Below are 23029 nucleotides of genomic sequence, written 5' to 3'. Positions count from 1 at the left end.
GCCAGTTAATCACAATTAATTAGAATTAAATGATATTTATCAGATTAGTAGTTGTGGACTTGCTTACCACGTTTTTTTTTTTAGCTTTTTTTATTATTATTATTATTATTTATCATCTGCTCTTAACTTTAACACATTTTTGAATTTTTTTTTTTTTTATATATAATTGTGGTTAAAAAACAACAACAACCTGATGATGTTTACTTGACGAACAGACGACAGATGACACGTGTTCATATTTCATATTGCACTTTATTCCGCTCCGACGACCTCGTCGCTGTCACACATCAACACTTTATTGCTTTCGGGCTCCCGGTCCGCTCGAGTCGAACCCATCTCAAGTATTCTCTCATTGAAACTATGTGAACGTGTTTTATTAATGAATCTAAATCTCTGTGTGTGTGTGTGTGTGTGTGTGTGTGCCAGCGCTGCACCTCCCGCCCTGCTGCGACTAAAACAACTCTTGAATGATTGGATGGATCGATGGACACGGAGACACTTGAAGACACCTTGAAAGTTTCGTACAACGTGAAGGTGAGCAAACAAACTGCATACAAATAAAAAAATAATAATGATGCACAACATTGTGACATTTTTTTGTTTGTTTTTTGTTTTTGTTTTTCATCATCTACATCACACAGGGACAAAATAAAGGCTTTTTACTTTAACATGAAATCGCTTCGGTTACGTAAGACGTGGCGGCGTTGTGATCGTGGCCGGATATGGAGCCTAACGGTCGTCGTCCGGTCGAGAGAGACAGAGAGACAGAGAGACAGAGAGACGTTTTGTTCAGGCATCAACACGTTTTCGTCTATGGCACAAAACTCCTGCGAGCTTTTCGGTCCGCGGTTTGAACTCCGAAGGTGTGAAAATACATCAGTGGAAGTTTTGTCACAGTTTTCAGTTGCTCTGCAAGAAAAGGACCAAATTATTATTATTTTTTCTTTTGTCGGCACAAACTTTTTTCCCGGTTCCACAAAATTCATAATTTACCGTCCGGCGTCCTGTTTTGATTTTGAAATTTTTAAACCGCTATAATCAATATATTTATATTGACAGTCGATGTAATGACTTTCTCGTGTACATTTTTGGCTCATTGTTTGGCTGTCCGGCAACAAAAGGACAGTCAGACACGAGTCACATTTGCACCTCGTGTTTGAATGTGATGAATCCATATTTCCACCCGCTGCTATTAATATCAACCTCGAGATAAACATCCGCTCTCCCCTCAAAGTCGGTTCGACTGCGGTCTTTTGGATGTCGGGTGAAACGTCTTCAAGACACTTTAACAAGTCCAATCGCCTTCAGATAACACGCATCTCATAAATGACATAACATATCTCGTCGTAGCTGAATTTTGGAACCACGTCAAGTCCCGCAGTGACGTCTTTACGCTTGAAATAAAATGGTCAAAACTTTCCCGGCACCTCCGTGACTTCACCTCTCTTTGTTATTAGCGCACTCTGTGATTGCAGTAGCAGTGCCGAAATTGCAAATGATGAAATCAAATTAGTTCTTGAAGTGTCGTTCTTTTTGTGTCCTTATTAAAGTTATTATTATTATTTTTATTATTATTACAGTCTCTCCATCTATTTTGAGTTTGTTTTGGCAGGTTTTATTTTCTGGCTAACAAAAGTCAAAATCACTACAGTAAAAAAAAAAAAAAGAAAGAAGAGAAATAGAATCTGATTTGTTGTTTTTCTCTCTAACAGGGATAAATGTTTAAAGTGTCGGCTACAACTAAGCTCGTCACTAATACTTGTAAAGGTCATACGTTAAACAGCCTGTAGAGGGCAGCACATCCCAGATACTCCCGGCTATTAACCATGTAAAACTACTTCAAAATGCTGAGGCTGCAGCGCTGCACTGCACATGCAATCACAGGCAGCCTTTAAGGGGGAGGGGGTGGGGGGGGGGTGGGGGGGGTTTCACTTCCTCTAACAATCTGTCGGTGTCGGGTAAACATGATAAGCGGGTCACATGACTGGGATAAAGCCAACAAGGTCACACGATAAGGGGTGCACTGGTGGGGTGGGGAGGGTGAGAAAGGCCTCAGTGGTCCAGGATGCGGAGGTTGCCGGACACGATTTTGTTTTCCAGCATGGATCCGGCTGGAATATCGATCCGATCCCCGTGGTTGGCGATGATGATGACGGTGCCCTGCGAGGAGGAAGAACGACGGTTTTAGTTTTTTTGTTTTTATCGGAGACGAGAGATCGACAGCAGGGGAGACATTTTCAAACCGGGCGTTTTAATTAAAGCAGTAAATCAGAAGTCGGCGGCCGCGGCGGCGGCGGCGGGGGGGGGGAGGGAGCGCTTACTTTCAAAACGGTGCGAGATGAAAGATCGGAGGAATTTACCTCCGCCGCCTCATCTCGAACCGCGCGAGCGGATACGGAGACTTAAAAAAAAAAAATGCTGAAAGTCGGACGTCGCAACCACGGTGCATCTCGGGCTTCTCGTACCATCAGCGTGGGCAGCGGAATAAATAATGCAACCGTCTCTCAACCGAACAGACTTCAGCACATCTACAGCAAAATCCAAACACACATTTTTTTTGTTTTTTTTGTGGTGCAATATTTTTTATTTATAAAGCGATAAAAGCCTTTTAGGAACACCCCCCCCCTCCCCCCCTCTTTCTCTTCCCCCTGTAAAACCTGAGGGCTCAGCTTTACCTTGAGTGACACGTTCTTCCCGAAGGTGACGTCTCCGGACACCGTCAGGTGGTCGAGCTCCAGCATGTCGGGGATGCTCTCGAAGCGGGTCAAATACTCCTGAACCTGAACACAGATGGACAATTTGTAAACAACCTCATTTGTAAATAGTGTGAGCGAGAGGTTGTTTGTTTTTGTTTTTTTGGAAGGTAATTTCATTATGAAGCGTCACCTTTTAGGATCACGTCATTAATTGAACACAATATCTGAGGTAACGACTGTAAAACTAATAATGGGAAGCCTCAAAATTATTATTATTTGTTTTTTTTTAAACTGTACCATCGGCTAGGACAGCGTTTCAAAATGTATTTAAGATAAAACATGTTCGGAGACACTTTTACGGCAAACGATAAATGGAGCATAAACGATGAGGACCGGGAAGGAAAATCTAATTCAATGAATCAGAACATTTCCAAGAAGGAATAAATAACTCAAGATGTTTTGTATTTTTCAGTAACAACGGGTTTCTTTTTTGTTGTTGTTGTTGTTTGTTTTCTTTCCTTCCCAGACTTCGCCGGCCGGGGGACACGCACGCAGCGTCTTTATATACTCCCGCTGTTGCCACGGTTACCTTGGTGAAGGAGCTGCCCAGTTTGACGTGCGGCGTCGTCGGGAACTCTCTCCTGGGGCTCATGGTGAGCGAGCCGGCGTCCAGGCTGTACAGGTTGGACATGACCAGCAGCAGGTCCGACGTGGTCTTGACGGGCAGGAAGCGGCTCCGGGGCACGTTTATTCCCAGAGCGTTGTCGAAGCACTTGATGGCCGCGCCGACCGCCGTCTCCAGCTGGATGACGTTCTGCCCGCCGTCGAGCGTCTGGTGACGACCGACACAAAAAGACACGTGAGGCGACACCAAGAGGTACGCGCCGTTCGCAGGCCTCGCCCAACGGGGACTTGAGTTTTCCCTCCCTGCTCTTCTCACGCGAACATAAAAGCGACTTTAATTTGAATTCGACAACGAACCAAAAACAATAACAAAATAAATAACAACAAACCAGCTGGATACTTCACACGACGTCAAAGTGAAACTTTTAAATCTTTTTAAACAAATGGTTCGATCAGATGTTACTCGTAAACTCTTCGTCAATCTTTTTAGACAAACGTCCCCCCCCCCACCGTGGTATTGAAAACAGCGGATTGAGGCGTTTACGTTCCTTTAAACCCACGGAGGTGGACGCGAGGAATTAAAATTAAGACTCTTGGAAGGTTTCGCAGGACGAAGGTGACGTTAACAAACTCGTAACTGAAGACCGGGAGACTCTCCGGTCTGTTTATCAGAAGGAGTTATGTAACGTTCAGCAGGTGCTTTTTGTCTTTAGTGAAAGACTTTCGGTATGTATGGGGCTAAACACACACACACACACACACACACACACACACACACACACACACACACACACACACACACACACACACACACACACACACACACACAGTTGGAGCCAGTTACATAACAACGTGGCTTCGTCACAGTGTGTGAATCTGCAGCAGAGGGATGGAAAATTACATCGACAGAGTATCTACAGGCCGAGAAAACAACAATCAGGAACGGAGGCCGGCGTTCAGCTGTGACTTTATGGCTGAGGGAGGAAGGGGGGAGGAAGGGGGGGAAGAAGGGGGGGAGGAAGGGGGCTTTATTGTGTCTTCTAGTGAGCGCAACCAAAATAGCACGAAGTCACATGGCGTTAAATGCGTTTGCTGCTTTTTTTGTCAACAAAAGCTCTGGAGGTCAAAAACGTGCAGCGAAGACACAGAGAGCCTTCAGATCACGAAATGAACTGATGAAGCGTTTACTGAACCCTTCCCCGTGTGTGTGTGTGTGTGTGTGTGTGTGTGTGTGTGTGTGTGTGTGTGTGTGTGTGTGTGTGTGTGTGTGTGTGTGTGTGTGTGTGTGTGTGTGTGTGTGTGTGTGTGTGTAATTCAAACTATTCATTTGTTTTGTCTCTCTCAACACCAACAAACACCTTCTCCCCCTCCGACCACACGCCGTTTGAACTGGAGTCCAAGTCGGGCCGATTCGCCGCCAGAGGGGCGACCGGTAAAATCTGGATTAGTTCGAAGCTCCTTATGAATGTAAAAAAAAATAATAAATAAATAAAAAAAAGTCACGTGACGGCGCGGGACGGCAGGAAACACGGCTTTAAGAGAGGCTTTAAAAATAGCGGGCTTTTTTTCCCCCTTTGCTGCTTGTTGTTGTTGTTTGTTTGTTTTTCTTCCTTCTTTTCTTTAGCGATATGATTTATTCAGGAGTCTCCGTCGGGGGAGAGCAGATCTCTCTCTGCTCCAGTTTTTACACGCCTCTTGTTTGCCTGAAGCGACAGGACGGGCGTGGCGAGACCGGACGGCCGATATTGTTCCGGGAGCTCGGACGGCGAGCCGCTTCGTCCGAGCGTCTGTTGCGCGCTCGGCCGTCCCCGGTCCGCGTCCCCCCGTCGGGTCGGCCGGCAGACTGCGACGAGGACGTCCGCGGGTCATTTCGCTTTGATGGGCCTCCATCATTTATTGGAAGGGAAAGGTAGCGGGGGAAGACGTACGGGCGAAAGCCGAGCATAATCCACGGGACCGAGAGTGTCCCGCCGCCCGAGCTGCCTGGACTACGTCTCCTACGGTTTGTTGCCTTTAAATGTAAATAGGAAATATGACGCTGCAATGAAATCAGTGAGTTACCCGTCAGCTACAAACTGAAGGACCGTATTTTTTATTTTTTTAGCCCGTGCTTGTTTACACTTCGGCAAATTGGCGTCATTAAAAGCATTCCTAAATTATTCATCCGCTCCCTGTTTGCGATGTTACTTTAATTTGACTCATAAACCATAATCAAACTACTTCTAGGAGTTATAATAGATGTTATTCCTCCTGTTATCTCTCAAGTGGATTTATGGACGTTTATTCACACTCGCACGGATGCTGGAGATAACTGAATCGAAAAATATCCGAAGAGAAGAAGTACAAATTGCAAGTTGCTGCGGCACTAATCATCCTCAGGGAACATTTTAGGCCTTTATAATATTTGACATGATCATAAAACAAGAGGGAAACCCAATGACAGGGTTGGATCGTCAGTCTTTCTCCGTCTCATCTGGTTTAAATTTCATTTCTTTTCTTTTCTTTTAACTGTTTAGTTACTGATTGACCTCATTAGATATTGAATCATTACCCGCATGTGCATTAAGCTACTAAATAGAAATCTGAACTGTTTTGTAATTCAGTGTGTGTGTGTGTGTGTGTGTGTGTGTGTGTGTGTGTGTGTGTGTGTGTGTGTGTGTGTGTGTGTGTGTGTGTGTGTGTGTGTGTACTCCGGCTGTATTCAATTTTCTCAGTCAAATTGGATTTTGCTGTTCGATACGAATACTCGTTTCTTTTTATTTATTTTTTATAAATGATTTAAAATCTGTCGCTCGACTTGAGGAATCTCAGACGGATGATTGGATTTTCGGTGGGCAGCCCCGGTGTGTTGCGCTGTGTCTTTGAGTGTCCTCTTTACTCGCCTTGGGGTTGACTATGATCTCCATGTCCATCGCCGTCTGCTCCTGCAGCCTCTTGATGGCGGCCAGAGAGATCCACAGGTTGTTGGTGTTGAAGATCTTGAACTTCGAGACCGATTTGAATTCGTCCACGTGGGCTTTGGGCACCTGGGCGATCTCCAGCAGGCGCAGCTTTCCTTCGTACTGGATCAGCGTGCCGCCCTGAAAAAAATCACACAGTCGGCAGGTTTTTTTTTTTCCGATCGTCACGGGACTACGATTAAATTGAAGGGTTTGTTCACCAAAATGACGTCAAATCAGAGGTACGACTGCACAGTAACGGTGTCTGGCCATAAAACCGATTACGTTGGGGGTGAATTTCTTCGGTAAAAGCAGTTCTAATGGAAAGTAGTGGACAACAAACTCTATTTGTTTTCATCGCATGTACAACTAGAAACTTTAGCGACAGGTATTTCTGAAATCTGGCACGTGAAGCTGAGCCTGATGCCGACAGGAAAAAGTGAGAAACGGTGACCTACGACTGATTGATATATATATATAGACATAGATATAACATAGATATATATATATATATACAGAGATATAGATATAGAAACCCAGTCCTCCTCCTCCTCCTCCTCCTCCTCCTCCTCCTCCTCCTCTACGTACCTTCACGTCAGCGCGAGTCTTGTCCGTCACCTCCATGACGAACTCGCAGCGCTTGCCGTTGGGCTGGCTGACCAGGTGGTCCAGGATGTGGAGGTCGACGGTGGCTCCCAGGTTGTCGATGTTGGACACGAAGATGTACTCCTTGCCCTGCGCGATCAGCTGATCCAGCAGGCCCGAGTTGTAGAAGCTGGCGTAGATGTCGCCGTGACCGGGAGGGTACCAGCCTTCTGCGTTTTGCCCCGTCATGCTCAGGCTTGTGGACACGGGGAGGAGAGACTCTTTGTTGACGCGAGGGTACCTGGACGGAAGAAGAGAGTTCACAGTTAGTCCCTGCCGTCGTGTTCTCCGCTTATCGTCAGAGCTTCCTTTTAAAAAAAAAAAGGACTCTCGAGTCCTATTTAATTGTCTTGTTCGCAGCACCGTGTCGTGTTGCGATATGTCGTCGCAGTTTAGTTTAGTCTAGAAGACATGAAAACACATTTACACTTCACCCTTTTTAGTGTTGCACAATTTAAGTCAATAATTTTGACGACTCATCGGTTTTCTGCCAAGCTCGGTGAAAACCTTGCATCCTGTTTGGACCTCACGATCATCACTCAACTCCGGGGAGGTTTTTCCCTTTTGGAACGACTCCTGCCGAGTCACGGAAATCACATCGCTAAACTTGTGATTTTACGGGAATGTTATGCAACCCAGCTCGTGCAAGCGGGCCAAAGGCTCAATTAGCATCGTGTCACCCGATTCGCCGATTGTTTGACTCCAAACCAATTATTACTTAAACCAGCTCAACTGTTATCTTACAGCCAAACATAGATCAGCGATTTAAATTGGAGTTCAAGAAGTAGTTTAAAGGGGAATAAATTGAAATGGAAATCTGCATGAATAGATTTTTTTTTTTTTCGGGGCACTTTGGGGGAAAGTTAAACAGTAAAGTAAAAAACAAAAAAAAAAACAAAAAGGGGGCTGAAAGATTCCAAATATCTCCATAAAGTTGAGGAGAAGCTCACGAAGGCCATGAAATCTTGAATACTTGGATGAATACTTGTAAATTATAGTAACATAACATGTTAGTGTGATTTTGTTCTGGATTCTCCCCTTCTGATCGTATGTCTGAGGTCGGTGTCTCTTCTGGCGCAGAGAGAAAAACAAAAGGTGGGAAATCTTTTGTTTTGCTCCACATCTGAGATAAACCCATGAAAACTTGCGTTTCAAAGTAGCACGCCAAGTGCCGTGTCAATTTCTTCTTCTCGCGTCAGCGCCGGGACTTCAAACAAACCCTCCGAGGAAGTCAACTTTTTTTTTTATGGTTTTTTTTTTTTTTCTCTCTCCAAGAAAGCAGATGAGGCAACGAGCCAACAAGCCGAAAGAGTCCGAGCCATCCCCGCCGTGTGCGATCGCTGATCAAAGCTTTCCGAGGAGGATCCGCGTCGGGCCGAGTTAACCGACCTCACGGTGAGGAGCCGCACTTCAGTGGGAGCCGGCTGTGGGTTTTTTTTTTTTTTTTTTTTTTCTCTCCAAGAGAGCAGATGAGGCGGTCAGGTGAGAGGAGCTGCCGTGTTAATGGAGGATTAATTCCAGCGGACCGTCCTGGGAAGACGTCTCTGATGAGCGGTTTTTGATATCGCACTCATAGACTTCAAAGGTTTTATGTCATCTTAAGAGCGTAATCTGGGAACATTTTGTCGCGGCCTCAGAAAGAAGAGTTATTCTTTCCAGGGCACAAAGACGCGAACCTCCATCTCGTAAAAAGAACCGCTTGGATCTCGACTTTCCCCTCCTGCGAGAGCTATGATGGATTTTCACGAGCTGTTAAGTTTTCATCAGATGCAGTTTTGTTATGTTACGTGCACCCCTTCAGGCCCTAAAGACATAGTGAATGAATCCCTTCCATCATGAAAATATTCTTAATATTTGAAACCGGCTTTGTTCACATCAGCTTTTGTTATCTTTCTCTCCGGTGTTTCACTGCTTTCCTTCGGGGCGGTGAGTCCGGAGGTATTTATACCTTCCAGATTATTTCTGCTGTTGCCAGGGGTTACATGGAAACAAATGAACTGTTACCAAATATATATTTTAAGAACAACTGGTGCTGTTTTAGTAGATTTACGTTTTAGTTTTTCCAGACAGTTACTAAAACATTATAGTTTTAGTAGGTTTGATGATCAAACTGCTGAATCGTCATATTAACTTCAGATAAACTCTGGATTGTGTATTTGACCTAAAACGACGAATTTTGTTTCCCATCGCTTCCATTGAAGCTGATTTGAGAACAACACGTTCGGAGGGAATAATTATGACGAGCAAAACCTGTTGCAATGTTTTGTAGGGGCACCTGATTATTGTTTTAGGATTTACTGTGAGTTTCCTGTGAGCTCTAGTAAAACATATACACTCACACAAATACAATGTCCAAATCTTCACAGCCTCGAGGAAGTTGATGGATTATTTATTTTTTTGCAGTTAGATTTCACCTCAAAGAGGCCAAATTAAATATGAACACTCCAGTAGTCATTAGCAACTAGCTCGGTGCACTTTCTGTTTGAAGTGCTCCCCGCTACCTCCGCTAAGGAGCTTATGTTTTTGGTGCACTTTGTTTGTCTGTATGGAAAAACTACTTGCACCATTTTAATGAAACTCCGGGCGAGGGTGCAGCACGGGCCGAGGAATAACCCCTCCAATTTTGGAGTGGATCTAAATCACAGGAGATACCGCAAGGCAACTTAATGCCATACATCTTCAAATCCAGTAGATGGCAGTAAAGTTCGATCGTGGCAAAAACATAGGCCATTCTGGAAAATATCATGACTCCATAACACAAGCAGTACACAGAAGGGACTAATTATATTAAATATATGGAGCAGAAATTATGTTTATTTTCAACTTAATTTTCCAGCTTTGTGCAGGAATTAATTGTCATAAAAACAACAGTAACAAAGACCTTTGAATGCAGTTTATTTATTCTAGAGTTCAGCCAAAACAATAAAGAGACTTAATTTGTCTGGTGTGTAAAGCAAATTGTTTTCCTCCCATTAACTGGAACACCGGATAGAGTAACCCCGAAGCCGAATTTGTTTTTTATGAGTTACCGTCACAACCTCGACCACCGACTTCCCCTTGTTCTCCTATTGATTGACACTAAAACTGTTCAACCGCTTTCTCCCCGCTGACATCAAATCCTCGAGCCAAAATGCCGCTGGTCTCCAAAACGATTTGTACTTCACTCCTCGAGGCGCACAAAACATACAAGGGCTCTAAATAATTCAAGGCAAATGATAATAATAAATAAAAAAATAAAAAAAAAAAGCAAGTTCCACTCGACTTACAAACTTGAGACACCGAGGCATTAAACATTAATCGTCCTTTCCATACGTTACATGAAATTTCCTGTCCGGATGCCGCCCGCTCCTGACAGTTTGAGAACAGAGTCGGAAGCAGCCGGTTATCAGAGGAAGCTGAGCTCATGCGGTACATTTGGGTTCAATAGTGTTTGTTGGCAGTGAAAGTGTTGGATAAATCCTGCCAGCGCTGACAAGGACTTTTGTTCTCGGATCTTCTTTCTACTTAATATCTGCTCAAAAATAACCTCGGGTTCCTCTGTGGGGGGGGTTCAGGGAATGTTTGCACTGGTTGAAATGAATCCAACGGGGATGTTGTGTTATTATCGTGTCCTCTCACCTGCTCTGGTTAAAGGTGTGTATCTTGACCCGGTGGTGCGTGTACTTCTGCAGGATTTTCTTTGTGTCCTCATCCGTGTTGAAGGAGTTCATGAGAACCAGAGGGACGTCCGTGTTGTACGTCTTGTTCAGGTGCTGGCGGGACATTTAGAAAAAAAAAACCCAAAAAAAACATTATATAAATGCCAAACATTGTTTGTAAAGTAAAAGAGCGACTGTTAGGGATGATGCCAAAGAGTGCACATTTCTTTAAGGTGAGACAAATCGGTGGAAAGGGTTAATTGGAAAATAATACCTGGGGGAGTTTGGGAAGCATTTTTTTTTTTTACCAAGATAAGAGAAAATGAAAGAGAGTAGAGGAGGAGGAGGAGGAGACACGAGATCTGAATCAGTGGGGAGACGATGACGTTGCTAAAGAGAAAATGTCCACCCTTTGTGACAGGAAATGAGAAATGACTAGAAGGTGAGAACATGGTTTGTCCATCAGTGGACCAGGATGGGTGTTGGCTGGTCATTTACGTCACACGGGGTGTGAACAAACTTTAGTCTCTCGTTTGTTAAAGAGGTGGTCGAAGGCAAATTTCCTCCACGAAAACCACGTGACGCGCCCCTTCCTACGGCTCACACGTCGCAAAGCTTTTCCAAACAAACCTGAAACAGGATTAACTTTCCAGTATGACAGCGACCATCTACTGGATCTACTCTTGATCTGAAAGTCCCTCCGTGTGAAATTTGTTGGTAAATTTGTTGGTAAAACCCGTGTTGTGATTTTGTTTGTGGAAAACTTCAAGATAAAAGGAAACTCTAAATATAGGGATTTAACACTAAAGCGTGTATCATCGCATCAAATGAGGGTCGTACCAACATTAAGGACATTTTAGATTCAAAACATACACAATAAAACAAACAAAATATACAATATATACCCGCCTACCTATTGCTGGTCTCGACCGTGTTAAAACAGACAGCAAAGGTTTGTTCAGAATTGTCTAAACATGAATTATTACTGTCTATTTAAGAGATTTGTTTGCTGAAGCACTTAATGTCACATATCAGCGTGGCAACTGACAATTTTGGTAACCATGTTTTAACCTGAAAATCCTTTCCCTAACTCGTCAATTTATTTTAGAAACAAACGTCGGTCTGGGTTTCTTCAAATGTCTCGTTTTTGGTTTTTTTTTTCTGTTTTGACCCAACAGTCCAAAACTCAGAGAAATTCAGTTAACTGCTATAAAAGATGACAGAACTGCTGCAGATGTATTTTCTATCACTCAACTAATTAACTATTTAATGAAAACACTGTAAAACACCCACCGCGCGTAACTTTGACTTGAAATGAAACAAAACTCGTGTTTCCTGAGTGGCAGCTGTATTAAAGTCTTTCTATTGGTTGGACTACCGTTTGTAGGTGGAAGTTTCTCTCCGATCTCAAACATCTTTTAAGAATCAGAAACCGTTAAAACCGACGTCTTTCATCTGCCCCTGACTCAATTTATTCAATTTACACAGATCTGGGTGACGAGACGGTCCTTCAGGTGAAGGCAGTAAATCTTCGGCAGCCAGGTGGCGCCATTCCAGTGAGTCTGAGTTATGCTGTCAGCGAGAGTGAACACGTCTCTGTCCTGAAACGGTCCAAAAATAATGTATTTGAGGCCGTGTGGCGGCCGAGAGGGGCGTTCACCCACAGAGGTGCTTTGTGGGGGTTGGTGTCGGTGTCGGGTGTGTGTGTGTGTGTGTGTGTGTGTGTGTGTGTGTGTGTGTGTGTGTGTGTGTGTGTGTGTGTGTGTGTGTGTGTGTGGGAGGGATCAATTTTCTGTCTTTGTCAATGGGCCGATTCAGTCGCAGGTAATCTGACCAGACCGGAGCAGAAAATGGAGAGCAGTGACTCCGACACAGAGAGCAGTGTGCTGGGAGGAGGGAAGTGTCCCATGAGGCCGTTATGAAACACACACACACACACACACACACACACACACACACACACACACCCTTTATAAACTCAGTTACACAATATTGTAAACGGCAGCATCCACGCTGGCGTGGGATCACGGGAGATTTTCTTCCTACCGAGTTTCACAACTATCTCAAAACGTTCACCTCGCTTCAATCTCATATCTCGCTCGCCCGTACTCTCCCTTAAATACCGCGATGCCGTGATTGTAGTTTATTTTACATGAATGCATTTACATGAATCACGAGGTTGGACGTGCCGCCGGTGGAGGAAATAAGGCGCGATCGGGTCCAAATCGCCGAACACACTCCTTCTCTCCAGCACACAGCCGTCTCTGTATTCGCTGCCAATCCGGCAGACCTGCCCGCCTGCACACCAACAGATCCTCTTTCACTACAACTCCCCCCAGATATCACACTGAACTCCTTTCAAAAGACCTTAAGCTCTTTGAAAGAAAAAAAAAAAAAAAAAAAAGTCTCCATAAAGTAATAGAGGCTTGTTGCGCCTGGAGGAAGATACGCATGGAGCGTCGTAGACATGTGCTTGGAATTGGCTCTTTATCGTTTTGTTTTTTTTTTAAGTAGAATTTTCCCGTATTTTTCTAGCTCGAGGACAATAAAAGAAAAAGCTCTTCAGAATAAGACACGCGACGCTAAGCAGCGCTACACGGAGCAGATGTTTGTGTTACGGCAGACGAGACGTGACTTCCTGCTCCACATATTCCCACATCGTAGTCACATCGTGTGCGCCGGTGTGGCAGCGGGCCACTTGTGCGCCGAGTTAGGAAACACCGAGCAGCCGGTGCTGCTGCCAGCAGCGTCTGTAAGACTTCGAAAATTGAAGCTCCAATCCGGTGATGATGAACAGGTTTAGCAGGAAGTGTTTTATAAAAAAATTAAAAAAGACGACGCCACAGTAAAAACAAACATGATGCCTAACAACACAGAAAACTAAAGTGTCATCCATCATTTCTTGTGAAATCGAGATCCGTAAGCAGTTTATCTGTTCCTGAATGAAACGCTTGTTTTCTCCACTGAGGTTTTGTTTGTTCTCAACCTGCAAAAAAAAGTTAAAAGAAGATAACTTTTCCTCACGATGACGGAGCGTAATACAGCTTTAAGGCTTGATGTTATCATGACGTGATCAAACTAACGAATCGCCGCAGCGCTGAAAGGTCCCGTCAGTCTTCTCACGTCGGCGTTTTACTGGCTCAGATCTCTATTTTATCGATTTATCTGTGACACAGAAATCTTCTCCACAGGGAAAAATGTCTTCTCGTCAAGGACGCGACTGAATCCAAAGAGTTTCCGTACCTCTATCTGCTGCACGGTGAGGTCCAGGAAGGTGTTCTCGTTGCGGACGCTGATCAGGCTCTTGGGGCCTTTACAGCCCATGCTGGTGCCCAGACCTCCGTTCAGCTTCACCACCACCAGCTTGTTCAAGCTGTCGGCCACGTTGTCCGGCAGGCCTCGAGCGGCGATCTTGTCGTAGGGCTGGATCTGGAGGGGAGAGGGGAGAGAAACGGGAGATGTGCTCAGATGCTGGGCGAGAGGAAGTTGAAATCCTCCATCGAATACGTGAGAGTGAGTTATTTGTTGGTGCAGAGCCACCAGACGCTAACGGACGGTTACCGAAACCGTCTTGTCCTCCCCCCTCCCCTCCCGGTTGTCCCGGGGCTGTTCATTTATCCTCTCGACACCAAGTAATATGAGCATTTTTTTTTTATTATTATTATTATTGCCGCTGGGTCTTTTGAGATTCTGCGAAGGAAAACTGGCTCTGAAATCCTGAAAAAAAAAAAAAAATACTGCTACTGAGGAAACAGAGCGACTGTTAATCGCAGGTCTCATCCCAACGTTAGGAGAAAAGCAGGAAATCGACTCGCCCGTGTCTTCACAAATCAACCAGACAGCTGCAGCTCATCCTGGATGAGTCCACTAACACCGGCAGAGCGGAGCACGTTGCAGCGCTTCTTAAATCACTGCGCTGGCTGCTGTGTGTCAAAGGACGGATTTTAAAATCATATTACTCGTCTATAAAGCACTAAATGCTCTCGGGCCTTAAAGACACGTCTGAAATACTTTGTTACGAAGAATGCAGACTCTTAAAGTCATCAGTTAGTTTCTGTGCTCGCCACCTGTAGGAAGAAGCTTCCCGATTACCCGAGGTCAGCTAAAACTCTCAGCTCGTTTACATCAGGGTAAATCAAATATGGAACTGCAATGTTAATGTACTTTAATATATAAAGCACCTTGAACTGACCTATAAGACCTCGTTTTTAATGTCTTTTTAAATGCTATTTTAATTTCCTCTGCATGTCTAGTAGTTGATGTATTTCTGTGCCTCTGTGAAGCTCTTTGAATTCACTCGTGTCTGAATGGTGGCCTTGTCTTTGGAGTAAAGTGTTTATAAGTCAGCGATCACCTGTGATTCAGTGTTTCCGAAAATTGAAGAAAATTTCCTTTTTTTTTCTTCTTCTGCTTTCTTGCAATCAAACTGGTGGTGTTGACTTTTTTTTTTTGGTTCAGAGATGCAGAGCAGCAACTGTAACAAATGCAGAGGATAGTAATTATGAAGGCTGAATACGCAACACAGCCAGCTGTAAATGCAGCACTCAGCAGGTCTGCTGGGTTTGTACATGCGTGTGTGTGTGTGTGTGTGTGTGTGTGTACATTAACCCACATTACTGGATCAATATTAAAGCTCTCACATCAGCGTATTCACAAGAAAAAACTATTCGCGTCCCGTCAGCCTTTGCGCAAATTTACTTAAAAGTCAAAACGGCAGCTCGCTGCTTTCTCCTCCGTTATTCCTCCTCCGGTTTCATCCAGCTTGAATGAAATTTCATTCTTGCACCAGGAATTTTGAAAATGAATTAAAAAAAACCCAAAAAAAACATAACTGGGCAACGTGAAGGAGCCTCCAGGGACACTAAACTCCGACCAGATGTTACAACAGATTCTTGTTAGGATGAGAGTGAGCGTGTCGGTGCTGTAAAGAGGCCGGGTGTCGTCCCGCGTCCTTTCCTGTTTAAAAGCACAGACTCACCGTTCGGTGACAGCGGACACCCCCGCCCCTCCCCCCTCCCCCACTACTCCGCCCCCTCCCGCCCCTTCCTCCACCGCCCCCACAAAGAGGATGAGGTTACAAAGACAGCCTCGACGCAGCCGCTGCTCACTCTGTCCTTCACAGAGTGGTCACCGTGGCGATAACTGTTTATAACTGATAACCCATAATTGTAAAATGCGTCAGCTGACTTGCATGAAAGGAATGCAGACGGATGATTGGTACGTATAGTGTGGACTGATCAAATCCCTTCTGGTGCTGTAAAATAATAAAAAAAAGATTCAGGGAAAAGAGAGAGCGAGAGAGAAAGAGGCTGTTGATGTATCTTTAGTGAGACTGAGAGAGATGGTTCTCAGCTGAGATCCCCATCCTACCCCTGTACCCCCGGAGAGGAAACAGCTTCCACACCCAGATGTTCATTTCCCTTCTAGACAATACGGATGGGGGATTTTCTTCTTGACGTATGTATGTGAATGTGTGTGTGTGTGTGTGTTTCCAAGGTAACACCACACTCAGGACCCACAGGGACAACCTCTCCGACAGGAATTGGTGCTTAATGTTTAATTGTATACTGTAAAGACAGGAAGTCCAGTACAAGCTTGCTCAAATGCTGGTTTTACTCTTCACTTGGACTGCGAAGCTGCTGTCAGCTTTCAGCGGGGAAAGACCTGAACGAAATCCACGGGACGTTTTATCTCCTGCAACGGGCCCGGTGTTGGATTATAGTTTCTGGGCTGACACAGATACACGCCAGCAGGATTTGAAAATGTTATACAAGTAAATTATGGTTTCGCACAACATGTTAGCCGGCATCAGAGGAGGAGGAAAGACATTCGCAAACTACACCGTTATCGCCAAAGTGCAGTGGAAGCACAGCGTTGATGTTGCTAGGAGAATTACACAACAACATATTTAATGTGAGCGATTTGGCTACGGTGGTTAGAAAGTTAGTACGCTGCTTCCTGGAAGCTCTACTGGCCTGCGATTTGAATTTTATATGTCTTTGTGCGTGCGATTGCACTCTGGATTGCCTTTGATGCGGAGCTCGCACACAAAGCCTGAATCTAAGACACACGACACACATACAGAAAAATAAATGCAGAAACAATCCACACGGCAGATGTAAGTCCTCCTGATCGTCTCAGATCTTTTCAGTAAAAGAAAGAGGTACCACATGGTTCTCTAATGGTCCGCTAATATTTACAGTTTACACTCTGTAAGTTCAGTGGAAGTGAAATTTTAGGTTGTTGAATCTTGTATATTATTATTATTCGGGAGCCACGGAGACCTAATGTGGACCACTGTGACCTCGTGGGTCGCCATTAGCAACCCTGAGACACAGATAGGAGCCGCCGGGAAAATACTCCGAAATGAAAGGACGGTTATGACTGCAGAAGGAGACCGTCGGCTGATTAACCAGGTTTCAAGGATGGAGGCGACGCGTCTTCTTATCTGGAGTTTCAAACTGTGGCCAGAGACGGGATGAGGAGGCGATGACGGGGTTTAATTATTCTGACTCTCCTCGATCGAGGGTCCGTCACATCATCTAAATACGTTGTGAATTGGGAAGACGGAAACCTCACTTTTTAAACCAACCTCTGACAAAAACTAAAACCTATTTTCTTATGTCAGAAAAGAAGCTCGCGGACATGAAAAAAAATGATGAATCCTTGTGTCTGTGCTTGACTATGGAGACGTCCTGTATCCTCCCACTGCTTATTCCACCTCGCAACAACTTGCCTTCTGTGCCCCGTATTTTATTAGCGGAAGTAAATAACAACCTCAAAAAGAAGTTTAAACAATTACCAACATTGGTATTTCTCCATCGTCCCTTCACTCAAATTTCTTTTAAGAATATAAATTCGCTGCCTGTTCAAGATGTTCAGAACCACAAACATTTCTTTCAGCAAACAAAGCTGCACGATCACACACACACACACGCACACGCACACACACACACACACACACACACACACGCTCTCACACACAATATGACCTTGCTGTAAAATCTGTGGGTCGGATTGTGTCCGACATGCCAACAGAGTTTTCTATTACAGTCTTGAAGCTGCAGCTTCAAATCCAGTCAGCTCAAGGACAGACATTTTTCAACTATTAAAAATGGTCAAAACTGACACACCATTACAATAAATTTGTAATAATTCCTGTGAAATTTGATTTCTTTCTTTTTTTTTTTTTTTGAAGTTGATAATGGCGGACTGTATTTCCCTGAGATTCATCCACGTCCGTGTTGGGATTAAAGCTCTCTGACTTTATTTGTAGCTGCAGTTACATCACTGTCCTCAACTGGCCTTTCACTGGATCACCCCGGGATGAAACTAGAGGGCCTCGAGTCATCAGCATGTGATGACTGTTTCTCTCCAGGTACTTTCCTCTTCTTTAAAAAGTATTTTGTAGATATAAGAATTAAACACTGAGGCACCTTTTTGGCAATTGTGATACAAAGATTGAGAAAGAGGAACCCATAAAACAGAACTGCATCTACTTCATCGTCTGCACGGCTCAAAGATAAATGCCTTTATAATGGCAAAAATATACCAATTAATTATTTCTGCCGCGGGTCAGCCTGTCATCTCCACCAGTCGCAGTAGTAAGTGGGCCCCGCCTGTCAAAACTGTCATTTCAGACAAAAAAAAAAGAAGCTGCGGGGTGGTTTTTGTATGGAGGTTCCTTTCGACAGTGTTTTTATTTTTTGAGAAAGTTTAGTTAACTTTCTGTTCCCTCATTTCCTGATGCTCTCAGTCCCTTCATCTCTCACCCCCATTTCCCCAATCTCATTACAGCGCCTCACTGTCACTTTCTATCTCACTTACCGCTCCCCGTTTTTGACACTTTCCTCTCCCAAACTCTCAACCATTACATGACATTACATTTCATTTAGCTGACGCTTTTATCCAAAGCGACTTAAAATAAGTACATTTCAACCACGAGGGTACAAATTCTGAACAACAACAATCAAGAAAATACAATTTTCTTCCAGAAAGCCAAACTACAAAGTGCTATCAGTAAGTGCCATTTTAAGCGCTACTAAAGTTCTCCTATTCAAGGTGAAGTCTGAAGAGGTGTGTTTTTAGTTTGCGGCGGAAAATGTACAGAGTTTCCGCTGTCCTGATGTCGGCGGGGAGCTCATTCCACCATTTAGGAGCCAGGACAGAAAACAGTCGTGATTTTATCTCCCTGCCTCCGTCTCTCTTTATGTAACTCGGTGGAGACGCCTCTTTCTCCAGCTCACTCATATTTCCCTGCTTTCTCTCCCCATATTTAATCTTCTCCATCTATCTCTTGGTCTTTCGTGCGCTCAAACTGAGGAGTGAAAAGGCGCTTCGGGCTTCGTGTTTGTGTGCGATTGGTTAAAGAGTCCAGTGGCAGGCGAGCAGCTGAGGCACATGTGTCAGCGTGTTGTGAGACGATTTCCAAACACGGACGACAGGCAGCTACACGTTTGGCACGATACCCGGCTGAACCCGTGCGACTCTCCTTTGGAAAAGGAACTTTTGACATGTTGTCCTCCCCTCACGGGAAGCGGAAATATTTATCTGGATGACAAACGTAGTCTGTTTTCACTGGCCGAGCGGGGGACATGTGAATGTTGTCGGGAACGAAGACGGCGGTCAGGAATGAAAGGCTTTCTTCCTTTGGCTTGTTAGTGTGCTGATAATGTTCCTTTTCCTGTTTATTACTTTTGATTTATTGCTTTATAATACTTCTACATGGCGTGTTTATAGTTTTAACAGCTACTTGCTGCAACCGCAGCAGATTGAATTAACCTTGGACACCACTTATCACAAGCCCGACAAATATGAATGCAAAAAACAACAGCGCTCAAGAAACAAGTAGGACTCAACGCACCTTAGGAAAATCAATCAGGCACTATCTATACGGGGCTCGTTAGTTGTAACCAACATGCTTATCCAAACGTAATTAATCATTTACTAATGTCATCAATGAGAACAATATCTTTTAGCAAGGTTGAGAGAAATCTTTTTTTGTTTGTTTTTTTGTAATAATGCTGTTATCACCTGGGAAAGCAGAATAAGGTTACACAGGCTTGTTCATCTCTTATTGTTTTCCAAATACTGTGTAACTTTATCTCGTCAGACCTCTGACAATGTTTAAAATATATATTTTTTTTTTATTGAGGCTGTACGATACGACGTGCTGTGACGGGAACATTCGGTCGCGTCGAGCGTCCACGTTCCCGTCGGAGGAAGCGTCTTGATAAGTTTTGTGGCCGCTGTTCATTAGTGCGCTTGGCTCGTCAAACACAAACGGTAATTTGCTGGAACGGGATCATTGACCTGACGTGATCCTTCCCCCCCAATACACTGATGAAATGTGCTAATAAAACACGCAACTCCCACTAACGGTGGGTGTCGTTCACCTCGCGCACCAGTCGGGAGTTTCCGAGTCCACGTGAGAATCAGCTAACACATCAAACATCTTCGTTTTCTTAAAATTTTCACGACTGGAATGGAAAGAGAAATAATTCAAACTGGCGTTTCACTGTCCTAATTAAATTCGGTTTTGGCTCAGTTTAAATGCCTCATAGTTTAGTGCACCACAGCGCGGCTAAAATCCACATGGAGCCACATGTTCATTCACCGCTTTACCTGCTTCCAATGTTTTACTTCTTAACTTCTTTAGAAAACCGTGTGGAAGAGACGGTTAAACGAGTATGAATCTACTTCACGGTCACTTCACTTAGCGAGTCTGATTCGTCCTTTTATAATTACACAAAAAGGCCGTCTCTCTTTCTGAAGTGCTTCATGCTCAACCACACCGGCGTGGTGGACCGGGTTCAACACCGAGTCCCAGGAGAAGATAAAGAAAGATCTGACAGCTGCAGAGCAAAAACACTCGGACTCGTTCCTTCTGCTCCATTGGCTATTCTCAAGTGCTGCTCCAACTGCTCCACAACAGCTTTGACTGACACAAAACGCTGCGTTCGGACTTCAAAGCCCCCCTCCCCCCGAGAATCTGGGCCAAATCGGATAAGTTTGCACTTCTACGCCGTTCAACTTTTCAATCTCATACTTTGAAGCTCACGCAGTCCGTGGGAGCCCCAGCGTTCAGGAAACTGGAGAGGAGAGCACTGAAAGCATCCTCCGGGGACCCCGGAGATAAGGAAGAGCTACAAAATGTGCTTTTTCAGTGAAAGAGAACAAGCAGCTCAAAGACGCACTGGTGACTCGGCACTTTGACTGACTTTGTAAAAGTGTCCGACTCGCGGCTGCCTTGAACGGGAAACTCCGACGGTTTGTCCGGATTCCCGCCGGGAGGAGAGTCGCTGCGGTGTCGACAGGAGGTCCAACAAGCAACGACCGCTGGAGCGTTTATGTCGGAGCATTTTAAAGTCACGTCATCACATCACAGTTAACTTACGATGTTAAAGTTCCTCTTTTGGCATCAATTAAAAAGTTTCTTTCTCAAAGTAGCTCAGATGTAACTTTACACCTTTGCCTTCATACAGTATGTGTGGATCTATGAATACGACCTATAAATATAAATAGCCCCCCCACCACCTATTGGTTTGTGAATTGCCATTTTAAAACCTCAAGTTCGGGTATTTTGCCCGACCTCCATTTTGCTATCTTGGATCCATCATGTGACAAAAGTGACGTTGAATCTGATGAGTTTAAAACAGCAGAGTTGCTTTTACTGTTTATGCCAACGTGGACTTCAGTCGGGAGTTCAGGGCCTCTGCACTGTAAACTGTAACTACGCACTGAAATCAGCAGCAGATATGAAACGCGGGGAGGTTATCATAATGTGATGTGAGGTTATATCAGTGACGCTTCTTTTCGGGTCACTAACACATCATAAACATTAACAATGGAAAAACACTTCCTTTGGTGAAAACCAATCCTGGTTTCAGTTGCGTTTCCTGTATGTAGAAGGCGTAGATTTATTTATCTAGCTGAAACATGCTGAGACATATCAAATATCATTATCGTCTGCGGTAATTCTTGGCTCTACAGTATGTTCAATTTCCACTGTTGGCACGTATTCGTAATGTTTATTTCTTTGGGTGCTGTCAGATGGCAGCTGGATGCCACATAGTCGGTTTTCAAACATCCTCAGTGGAAAGGAAAATGAAGAACAGTGAAATCAAAATGTGTCAAAACAAAAAAAAGAGAGAGAAGAAACTTGTTTCAAAGTACGGATGAAACTCAACAGATTGCGTTTGCCGTCGTGTTGTTTGATGCTTTGCTCAAAGCCGGGTGCTGTTTGCCTGAAAGACAACTCGTCATAATGACTGATGGTGCTGGGATGGGAGTTTGATCAACGGAGGAGGAGGAGGAGGAGGAGGGGGTTAAAACGCCGTTGACGACTCAAGGTGACGAGCTGCAAATGGCTGCTTTGAACAACAACAAAATGTACTCAAAGGTCAGTTCGGACCTGTAACTTATGTAACACCTCTACAACATTTGAGCAAAGTCTTAATCTGACTGAGAAACTGAGAAAGACATCATAAAACGATTGTCACCGTGATTGAAAAACTGTGTCAGCGTTTTTGCGTCTGACATGCCGTTGCGGTATCTTACGCGTACTCGTAGCAGCACGCCTCCCCTGCAGCCAACCACAGGTCACAAGTTACTTCTGTGGTATGTTTACCGTCTTGCCCAAGACACGCTGAATATTTCAAACAACTGTCACTTGAACGGCATGCAAGCAGGAAGAGCAGGAAGTTCTTCTCACGAACAAATACAACTTGTTATACGGAACAGGAGGAGGGGGCATGTTCATTCACAGGTTTTATTTTCTCGCCTACAAGCACGGACACACAACCACTTCATAAATTACACTTACTGACTCTTCTGGAGGTCTTTTGATCTTGATCCACTCCACCGACGGCCCCTTCACCTGAAGAAACCTGTGGAAGAGGTTCTTGAAGCCCTCGAAGTCTTTCTTGGACACCTGAAAAACACAAGGATTTTTTTTTTTTTTTTTTAAATTTTGAAACCCTTTTTTCATCACAGAAAGACAAGCTCAGCTTTGCAAAGTCACTAATATAGTTCTGCCCAAACAAAATCATAATTCACTTGAAAAAAAAAACTTAAACGCTAAAAACGCATCAATGGTCTCCAAGATTTCTCATCTGTGGGGCAAGAAACTGCCAGTAAAGCTGAAAAGTGGTTTCATTCAAACCATTAAACTTCCTTTTAATCTAGTTTCTACTCCTTCCTCTAAGTTTTACAACATCGGAGCTGGAAATCTAAACCCGTATTGCTGCATGCATCAATTGTCATAAACACAATATGAATATGGGTTTAGTCATCTGGAATTACAGAGAAACTTGAGATTCAACCTCTGGTTACATTTCCCCTATGTTTAGTTTGTAGCCTTGATATAAGAAGATATTCTTATTAATAAGAATATCCTATATGTACAATATACAGTGTGCTGTGCTGAGGAGAAAAAAAAGCAATAAAAAAACCCACGATTAATATCTTTAATGAAACAACTGCTCCA

General features: G+C 44.1%; 1 protein-coding gene across 4 annotated transcripts in view; it reads right to left on the bottom strand.

Annotated features, from left to right (window-relative positions):
• Positions 1-232: 232 nt before the first annotated feature.
• The window catches only part of ugp2b (UDP-glucose pyrophosphorylase 2b), a 29156-nt gene continuing 6359 nt past the window's right edge, over positions 233-23029 (bottom strand). For all 4 annotated transcript variants that reach the window (XM_069721295.1, XM_069721294.1, XM_069721292.1 and 1 more), the window contains 8 exons: positions 22367-22474; positions 13786-13971; positions 10523-10656; positions 6848-7145; positions 6203-6400; positions 3286-3528; positions 2676-2780; positions 233-2160 (listed from right to left, as the gene is read on the bottom strand). In XM_069721295.1, coding sequence (XP_069577396.1) covers positions 2053-2160; positions 2676-2780; positions 3286-3528; positions 6203-6400; positions 6848-7145; positions 10523-10656; positions 13786-13971; positions 22367-22474 — 1380 coding nt within the window. In that variant the 3' untranslated portion in view covers positions 233-2052. The remainder of the gene's footprint in view (positions 2161-2675; positions 2781-3285; positions 3529-6202; positions 6401-6847; positions 7146-10522; positions 10657-13785; positions 13972-22366; positions 22475-23029) is intronic.

This window comes from Brachyistius frenatus, unplaced genomic scaffold, assembly GCF_029030835.1.
Source record: "Brachyistius frenatus isolate BFR_SWC_R1_liver_20210118 unplaced genomic scaffold, ASM2903083v1 Contig_260, whole genome shotgun sequence".
Lineage (NCBI taxonomy): Eukaryota > Metazoa > Chordata > Actinopteri > Embiotocidae > Brachyistius > Brachyistius frenatus.
The sequence above is the reverse complement of the archived record's forward strand: the minus strand, read 5'-3'. Positions and strand labels throughout refer to the sequence as shown.